The sequence below is a fragment of the Herpailurus yagouaroundi genome, unplaced genomic scaffold (assembly GCF_014898765.1).
Source record: "Herpailurus yagouaroundi ecotype Mexico unplaced genomic scaffold, PumYag 185, whole genome shotgun sequence".
Taxonomy (NCBI): Eukaryota; Metazoa; Chordata; class Mammalia; order Carnivora; family Felidae; genus Herpailurus; species Herpailurus yagouaroundi.
The window spans coordinates 17754219-17763705 of record NW_024412416.1 but is presented as its reverse complement, the minus strand read 5'-3'; the positions used below and the strand labels follow the sequence as shown (position 1 = coordinate 17763705).

The 9487-nt window shown below is 46.4% G+C and overlaps 1 protein-coding gene across 7 annotated transcripts in view; it reads left to right on the top strand.

Annotated features, from left to right (window-relative positions):
• The window catches only part of TTC23 (tetratricopeptide repeat domain 23), a 106220-nt gene extending 99367 nt beyond the window's left edge, over window positions 1–6853 (top strand). For 6 of the 7 annotated variants that reach the window (XM_040493776.1, XM_040493779.1, XM_040493778.1 and 3 more), the window contains 2 exons: window positions 5375–5457; window positions 6312–6853. In XM_040493776.1, coding sequence (XP_040349710.1) covers window positions 5375–5457; window positions 6312–6411 — 183 coding nt within the window. In that variant the 3' untranslated portion in view covers window positions 6412–6853. Of the gene's footprint in view, window positions 1–426; window positions 1362–5374; window positions 5458–6311 lie in introns of those variants that run through there. The other variant, XM_040493781.1, reaches the window with a different exon arrangement.
• The last annotated feature ends 2634 nt before the right edge of the window (window positions 6854–9487 follow it).

Here is a 9487-nt window from a genome sequence, read left to right as displayed (position 1 = left end):
TATTTTTTGAGAGGGGTGGGGAGAGAGAGAGAATCCCAAGCTAATAGCACAGAGCCTGACACGAGGCTCAAACTCACAAACTGTGAGATCATGACCTGAGCTAAAATGCAGAGTCAGAAACTTAGCTGACCGAGCCACCCAGGTACCCCTGTCGTGGTTTTCTAAAGCCAGAGTACACGGAGTCAGTGAACCTCTACCCCGCAGCTGTCCCCGGGCCACCCCTGCAGCCACACTGGGAAGGGTGTGAGTTCTTGGGCACATGGGTAGGCCAGAGCTAGGAAGACACCAACTGGTGGCTCCTGTCCCAGCTGCCTTGCCTCCCAGGCCCCTCAGAAACCTAGCTTGCAAAACTCAGTCATGTCAAAAATAAGTTTTCAGTTTCACATCAGGTGCTTACAGTTGTGTCGTAACTTGCCCTGGCTTTAGGAATGACTGCTAAGGGAAGCAGTGCACAGCGAGCAGCACTCTTGCGGCTACCGAACCTGCCTGGATTTTGAGGGCGAGGCTTCGTGACATGGCACCCACCACGAAGCGTCCTTACCAGAGGTGTCAGTTGCTGACAGATCCCTGGAGCCCTGTGGTCCAACCGTGTCTTCAGGCTCCGTATAAGAACGTCCTCAGTTGAACTGTTTGTCCTCTTGTTTGATCGTTCATTCATCTAGCAAATATCGCCCCTACTCACGTGCCAAGGAATGTTCTGGAACCTGGGGCACGAAGGCGAGCAACACAAATGTGGCCCCTCTGGGGACAGCTTGCAGGCCAGTGTGGAAGCGGGTGCTACCTCTTGTCTTTCTGCAGGGGGTGGAAAGCTTCTTGTTTGGTATTTAAGGAATAATAGAAACACAAATGACTTCTCCCAACCCCTGCAGATAAAATCAAAGAGCGTAACAGCAATATAACAGTTCCCCAAAATTCATCTGGATCCTGGAAATTCCAGGGTTTTTGTTCACTTAGAGAAAAATAAGAAGCACCCTGTACAGGCTGGTTTCAAATACGAGTGCACTGGCCTTGGAAGAAGAATCTGGAGAGCACAAAATACCTTTTATTTATGCTATAGAATATTCCACCACCGGGATTTGGGATTCTTCACTTAGTTCAGAGAGTTGTTTAAAATGCCGGGCTCCCAGTAGGTTCAAATAACATTTATTGACTTTGTCTCTGACAGTGTCCATATTTTTAACAAAAGAATCGAAATAACCTGTTTCACACAAAAATGCTTAAGCAAATTTAGCTAAGAGCAGTAGAGCACTGAAAAATTCAATTTATGTTTCTTAGGTAAATACACAGCTATGTAAAACATTTCCTAGTAAGGTCAGTAAGGGGGTTATTTCACTATTTAAAATTTTCTGAATCAGGCTCCTGGCTCTGAGCTGTCAGCACAGAGCTGACGCCAGGCTCGAACCCACAAACTGTGAGATCATGACCTGAGCTGAAGTCGAACGCTTAACTGACTGAGGCACCCGGGCGCCCCTCACTATTTTTAAAAGGTAGCTCTTGAAAACTATTCCAGCTAGTAGGTGAACCATTCTTTCCTGATGTGGTGCCTGGTATGGTGTCCCTGGGCACTGTCATCTAAAGGAGATTAGGTAGGGGCTGAGGACCCATTTCCCTCTCCTAGTTGGCATCCCTTTACATCTCTTCTCGCTTCAGCTAGAACTGGGGGCAAATCTCCTTAAGGAGGATAAGTAGCCTTAAAAAAAAACAAAATCTATTAATGCCAGGAAGAGAAGAATCTTGACTGCCAGGGTCTAGGGAGTAGGGATGGGGATGGGCTGACCTCTCTCTGGGCTTGATTATTGATTATGACCTTCTCTCCTACCTCCAGTCTCCCTACACACATTTTCCCCAGGGACAATGACCAGCACACAAGGTCTGGAATGGGGGTGGTTAGTAGAACCAGTGAGAATTGGTATAAGCACCGTCAATTGCCCTGTCCTTGTACCTAGAAATCTGAAAAAGTTAGCGAATAGTATGTTTTTCCCTAGAGAATGAGGGGCCAGAGAGAAGCTTCAGTAACCCAAAGGGTAGGATGGATATCCCTCCTGAGTTCTGGATTTCGGAGACCCTCTGTTAAGGCAGGGTAAACCGAGACCTCAGACCATCTCAAATAATGATTATAATGTCAGTAAAATGCTAATGTCTCAGTGAATGAACTAACACCGAGACATCAGCTCATCTCAAAATGAGCTGCAAGGGAGGTACTCGTAGATATGTAAACAGAGAAGGCAGATGAGTTTAAAATGAGACCTGATCTTTCACACGGAGTTAAGGTATTTCTGGCCATGTAGGGGAAAATGGAGTCTGTCCTGGCAAGAACGTTAGCCCTGGACAGCGGCCTCTCACTGCCAAGCATGAATGAGGGGAAAGCCTGCTTGCTTCCTGTTTTCTGTCCCTGCCTGAGCACCTCCCTTGCTGGACCCTGCCTGGAGACGCCCCCAGGCTTCCAGCAGCTGGGAGCCACGTGGGAGAGGAGGGCGGGAAGAGTTTACATCAAGTGTCCTGGATGTTGGAAACCTGTCCCCAAAAGCAACACAGAACTTTCTCAGAGTTCCTTAAGTTTCCCAAGTTCACAGCAGTTTATCCGTGGATTAAAGCAGAGCTGGCCCAAACCCATGGAAAGAGCAGCAGGCCAGGCCAGGTCCCCCAGTGCGGATTCCGAAAGCCTGTGGCTTATTTGGGTGGAGGGGGTGGGATTTTGGAGCATTTGGATTATATGCTAAATGGAATGACAGAACAAGTTTGCTACTTCCTTGGTGTTACATAATTCAACAAAGAGTGAAGGTCTGTTGTTTCAAAACAAAAACAAAAAACAACAAAAAAAACCCCAAAACCCCGTCCTATCTTCGTCTAATAATACCTCTTTCCTCCAGAAGACAACCACACTCTCAGATTCCAGAGCCACATTTTCAATTCCTCAGATTGAACCAAACATTCAGTCGGTTTTGATATTTTCCACATCTTTTAAAGACAAAGCATGTTGGCTGCCTGCATTTTAATTTTCCTGAAGACCTAAAAATGGTTGGCAGATCAGAACGAATAAACAGTCTTCAGTACAAAGTCCCCAAAGCCTCAGACTTTTTTTGACTCAAGCTGTTACCGTGTAGAACAACCAATTCAATTATTATAAAAATGTAAAGTATTTCAGATATGCAGAAAAGCATGAAGAATGTAACCAACACCTTTGAGTTCACTGTTCAATATAAGCAATAAAACATGTGTGGGTCTGTACAGTTGAAGTCCCCACTACTAGCCTTCCCCACCCCACCTCCGGATAACTGCTATCCTGAATTTGGTATCATTCCCACGTTGTCGTAATTATTTTACTATGTCTTTACTATTTTACTATTTACTAAATTAATTTACTAAAGTTATTTTGCAATCTTGTTATACATGCTTCTTAAGCTTCATATAAATTAAATGTAATATGTATTTTAATAATATGTAATATATAATAATATATATACTGCATTCAACTGCAATTTGTTTTTTCCTCTCTATAATCATGAGATTCATCTATGTGGCTATATGCACATCAAAAATTTGTGTATTGTACATGTACCTATCCATTACTAAATATTGCCAGATTGTTCTAAAAGTGGTACCAATTTCAACATCCACTATCAAAATATAAAAGAGTACTTTTTGCTTAACACCTGTGATAAAGCTTGGTATTATCATTATCAGACTATAATTTTTGCAATTTAAGAGCAAAGGAACAACGCCCTTGAAGTTTTAGTTTGCATTTCTGATTACTAGTGAACTTAGGTGTGTTTATCAGCCTCTTAGTTTTCAACTTCTTTGAATAATATCTTTTGATTATTTTCTATTGGTAGTTTGTTCTTTATGCGTCCTTAGTCCTAATCCCCTCTCGGTATTGTGCAAATATTTTCCCTTATTGTACTTTATACTTTCCCTCCTTGTACTTTATTTAAGGTGAATTTTGGTGCATAGATGTTTTGAATTTTAATACAGTTAAATCTTATCAGTCTTTTACTTTTGATTTGCCTGGATCTTGTCTAAGAAATACTTCCCTATTGCAAGCTGATAAAGATAAACCTCTGCTATTTTCATCTAAAAGTTCCAAGTTTTCGTTTCACATTTAGTTCCTCCGTCTGTCTAGGATTGATTTTTGTGTTTGGTATGGGATAGGGACCCATTTTCTCCCATTTGGAAAGCCCAGGACCCCAGTTCCATTTACCGACTAGTTCAGCTCTTTCCCCTAGACCCTTCAGGGCCACTTCTGTCATCTATCAAGTAGTGGACTCTCTGCCATGTTCTCTGCCATGACCTCTTTCTTTATCCCTGGATGAAAACCCCACTGTCCTAATTACTACAGTTTTATAAAAGGTACTGATATACAGTAAAGCAAGTGCCTCCACCTCATTCTATTTTAAGAATCATTTCGGCCATTTGGGGGCACAACTTGCATCTTTATTCTTTCCTTGAGTTTACCCTGGTCTGGTACAAGTAACCAAATGGTAGCTCAGTAAGCAGAAGGGAGAAATCAAGCCAAAGCTAGCCCTGGATAATACATAAGTTCAATATTGAAGTCCTAAGTAAATTAATTCCTAAGAAGTTACTGTGTAGTAATGAATATAGAAAGCCCATATAAGATAGAGCATGTTTTTACCAAAAAACAAAGTAAAACAAAAAGCAAACAAAAAAATTTAAAAACCTTTCTGAGCAAGGCTCATTTAAAAACCGAAACTAGAGACCATCCCTGGTCAATACCAATGTTCTTGCCTTTATTTTCTAAAAATGCTACTTTTTAAGAAATTTTTAAACCTGCCTACCCAAAAGGGGAGAGTCAGGGATTTTTTTTTTTTAATTTTTTAAATGTTTACCGATATTTAAGAGAGAGAGAGTGTGAGCAGGGTGGGGGGGAGGTAGGGGCAGAGAGAGACAGAGACAGAATCCGAAACAGGCTCCAGGCTCTGAGCTGTCAGCACAGAGCCTGACACATGGCTCGAACTCATGAGTGAGAATCCCAGGCAGCCTCCAAGCGGTCAGCGAAGAGCCCGATGTGGGGCTCGAGCTCATGAACCGGGAGATCATGACCTGAGCTGGGATCAAGAGTTGGATGCTCCACCGACTGAGCCACCCAGGTGCCCCTATGCTTCTAGTTTGCATATAGCTCATCATAGGGAGTTGTGTAAAATAGTGTTAAAACTTTGCATTTGTTTCCTGGATCCCTCAGAGCATCCAAATTGAAGGCCAATCTGTCCCTGAGAAACCCTGAGAATGCACCAGTTCTGTCAAGCATGGGCCTGTGGATGAAGTATGCTTTATTTCATTCAAGGGAGACTTCATTTTCCTGCAAAATGCTCTCAGTGACATTTTTATAACCTCATGATTACTACTTGGTGTTCTGCAGTGTCTTCAGATTCAGACCCTCTTATATGGAGCACAGGACAAAAGGACTCTGGCCACCCAGCAGACAGTGGACGTCCTGTCCAAGTGAGTTGGCTTCCCCTTGCACTGTTTCCTTTGCCATTCAGATCTCAGAGGAAGCTGGTTCTGTAAGGTTCTGTGGAACTTTCCATGGAAAGTTTTACTAACTGACTTCCCATAACTCATAAACTATGCAACACCAGTGATTCCTTTGAAAGCCCAGCTGTCAAATATCCCCCTTGCCCAGATACTAAGAAAAGATTGGCTCTTGAATAATGGCAGAAACACACTGGGACTCTCCCTCCTGCAGACCAGGGCCTGCGGGTCACCTCCCCTGCTGGCAGGCGAGGGCACAGTGCCCTGGCGTGGCCTGCTGGAGGCCTGCCTTTGGCTTCCCTTTGCTTTCAGCGTGCCTGTCAGGACGGCGGCCTGAGAGCCCTCTGACTTCACCTTGAAGGCTGGCCCCAGGTCTTTCCACTCCCTGCTATGGAGAAGCCGCCCCTCACAGAGCCAGTGTGGCCCAGAGCCTGTGGGCTGACCGCCAAGGAAGGATCATGGAAGCACCGAAGGCGAGGAGACAGCCGGCAGGGGGCGCTCTCTCAGAGCCGCCGGCCCGAGCCGGAGGCAACGTTGAACGCTGAGCCCGCCAGGGCCTCCAGCCCAACCTTTGTGCTTGTGATCTGCTCGCTGAGCCAGCGAAGGGTTGACCCTCTCAGCTCAGGGAGAAAATGGTCGCAAGGAATTAGAACACGGGAGAAAAAAACCTTGGGATTTAGGTTGCTGTGCCAGGATTCTCTTCTCCTTGGCCTTCCCTCCCCAGACTCCTTCGCCAGCTGTTAGCTCAGCAGCCCCTGGGCTTCTCTTCAGAGCAACAGTGGTCCGGGGGCAGCACGCTCACCCCACTTTCTGCTTGTTTGCAGGGCCCCCGAGGTGGCCGCGAAGACCCGGCAGGCCCCGAAAGCCAAACCGGCCTTCTTCACCGGCGTGCCGGGGAAGGTGCAGCCCAGCGCAGCGGACTGAGAGCCCCACCCCTCCCCCAAAGAAAGCTTGGGTCGGGCCCGGGTGCTGACATTTGGGGTGCAGTATAAACCTCTCCGACTAGAAGATGGGATTCGACAGATTTTTCCGGGCTGTTTGCTCCAGCATGCAACAGAGATGTCGCGTTTTGACAGCGGATGCCCTCCAGGGTGATCTGGTGCTTCTGTAAAGCAGATTTCTTTTTCACCGTCCAAGTGGTTTCCCTTGCAACAAAACTTTCTACCCAGCAGCACGACTGTGGCTGAAAGGCTTCTCTTCAAAAGTTTCAAACTTCCTGTGTATGGAAGTGGACCCAACATCTGGCCGTACCTATGAATGCCCCTCACATAGATCTGGAGTCTGAGAGCAAATGCTGGCCAAAGCCCATTCTTTCTTGTAGGAAGATAATAGGGATGCAGCATAAAACGCTAAGAAGAATCTTGGAGGTGCTGGGGTTGGTATGTTTTTCAAATGCAGGCTGCCTCAGAGTTCCTGGAGCCTAGAGAGGGATTCGAGGAAGCTTCTCTTTACTCCTACAGCCACTGAACGTGGCTGAGCACCCTGCGTGCACCAGGCCAGTGCTACGAACTGGGGACCAGACAGTAAACAGGACACACTGTCCCCATCCTCTCAGACCTTGCCAGCCAACATGGATGCTAATTACTAAACATAAAGTGGTAGAACGAGTTGGTAACAGAGGGAAAGAGCCCAGTACAGCAGGGCAGGGAGTAATGGGAGTAAACGGGCTGGAGGTCAGGGGAGGCGGGTGTAAGGGAATGAAGACAGAGGAGTAGGGGTGAGGCCAGCGGGGAAGAGCTGCAGGAGAGGGCGGCTGACTCCTGGGGCCTCTACTCCAGGCAGGAGAAACATGGCTGCCCTCTGGAGGTTCTTTTTGGAGGCGGCACAGCCCTTGGCCCCCTGCTCTCCCAGCTATTTCCCCGGGTTCAGCATGTGAGGTAGGGAGGGTGGAGTGGACGAGCACTCACGTCCACAGTGGTCTTCAGTCTCCTGCGGGGGAGGCCATTGCCCCTTGAGAAGGGAAGAGCAGAGTGGGAAGTTTTGAGCACCTTTCTCCATGGTGTCCACAGGAGACTGGGTGCTGGAAGGAGGGAGAGTACACAGTGGGCGGGATGGGCTGTGGGCAGCATTGTTCCTTCTCCTTCCCACCCTCATCCCACGAACTGAGGCCCAGCAAGGCTGTAGGCTGGTGCTAAGATGCCAGCAGGACGCAGCACGGGCCCCTTCTACTCCAGTGCCCAGTAGGTGCTCTGGTTCCATTTGTGCAGGGTGGAGAGAGAGAGGCAAGGTCCCTTGTCCCCCTTGGAAGCTATGGCAGCTGACCACACAGGCCACCCCCACTCGTACCCACTCATCCCAGGTGGGATGAAGGCCATGTGCAAGCTGGAGGCATGAGACACAGTCACTACTCACCGGGTATCCCATCTAGTCGGAAGACACAGGTTCCGACATGGATAGAAAAAGTATTTTAAATATTTACCACGTTGGAGTCTGCCAGGGACTGAATGTGTGTGTACCTCCAAAATTCACGAAGCCCTAATCCCCAGTGTGAATGTATTAGGAGGTGGGGCCTCTGGGAGACGAGAGCCCCGTGAATGGGATTAGTGCCCTGATTAGAAGAGACACGAGACAGAAGATCGCTCTCTCCACCACGTTAGGTCGCAGCAAGAAGACAGTCTGCAAACCAGGCAGAGAGCCGCAACCGGGCGTCGAATCTACCAGCATCTTGATCCTTCACTTCCAGCCTCCAGAACTGGGAGAGAGAAATGTCCGTGGTTAAAGCCTCCCAGGCTGCAGTACGCTGTCATAGCAGCCTGAGCAGACAGCCATGCTAGGCTTTGGGGGAAAAAAGTGAATTCTGAGGTTACTTCTTCCTCTCTTTCTTGGAGAATAGTATCTTGCAATCACAGAAACTAAAATATATTTTAAAAAATTTAAACCCCACCCCAAGGAAAGAATGAATATAGGAATGTCCCACCCAAATGTCTCCCATCTATTAAATGTGTGAACTTCAACACGAGAGGAAGACTATAGATATTCATGGGGAGGGGGTGGTAAAAAGTTAGACAGGTAAGGGTACCTAATAACTATTCCTTTGTCTCATTCTACTGCAAGTTTTTCAAGCACCTAAGAAACAGCCAGGATTAACTAACCACTCCGATTTGCACTCAAAGTAACCATTTTGGTGTGCCGAGGACGGTCCTGGTTTTAGCACTGAAACCGTGTCCCGGGGGACCCCTCCATCCCAGGCAAAACAGGATGGCTGGTCACCCTACTGACACTAGCCTTCCAGGCTGTGATGACCACATTCTTACCACAAACTGTCCAGTCTATATTTGAATATGAGCCAGCTGGTTTTTGCTCTGTCTGCTACGCTTTGTAGTTTTGTGTTAACAGTATCAAGTTCTGATTTGGGTAAAGAGCCAGAACTTTCCATACATATTCTCCCCAGTGATTCCGTGCCACCATTAAAAAAAAAAAAAAATCATGCATGTAAAACACATAGATGCTTTAATTAGAGCTTAAATAGAAACCACAAAAACACCTACTGGAAAACATTCATTCTCTTTAGGAACAATGTGGAGGTTTTTTTTTTTTTTTTTCTTAGATTTTTATTTTTATACATTCTTGTGACATTTCCCTTCGTAGGGAACAGGAGCTTAGAAAGATGAGCTTTGTAAGTGATTCCATTCTAAATATACATTTGAAACAAATGATATCAAAACAACCAGTGGGAAGGTGAAAAACATTCCATTAATACTGTTTTGTCTATACAACAGCAAAAATTGGTTCTGTCCCAACCCACAAAGTTGATTTCTATGGTCTCCAGAGCGACTGGTTTTAAAGGACACAGAACTTTCAGGCGACCTTCACAGTGTGGAGGGCATGCCTGCTCCTGGGTGATCCAGAGACTGAGTAACCAAAGACAGCTCAGGAGTCCATATTGGTAAGTACTCTTGGCAGGATGCTTCTTGAAGACATGTGTTCTAACATGGAAATATAAATTAAGACCTAAGATATTTTCCAAAGAGAGGTGGGTCATGATATTAATAATCTGTCC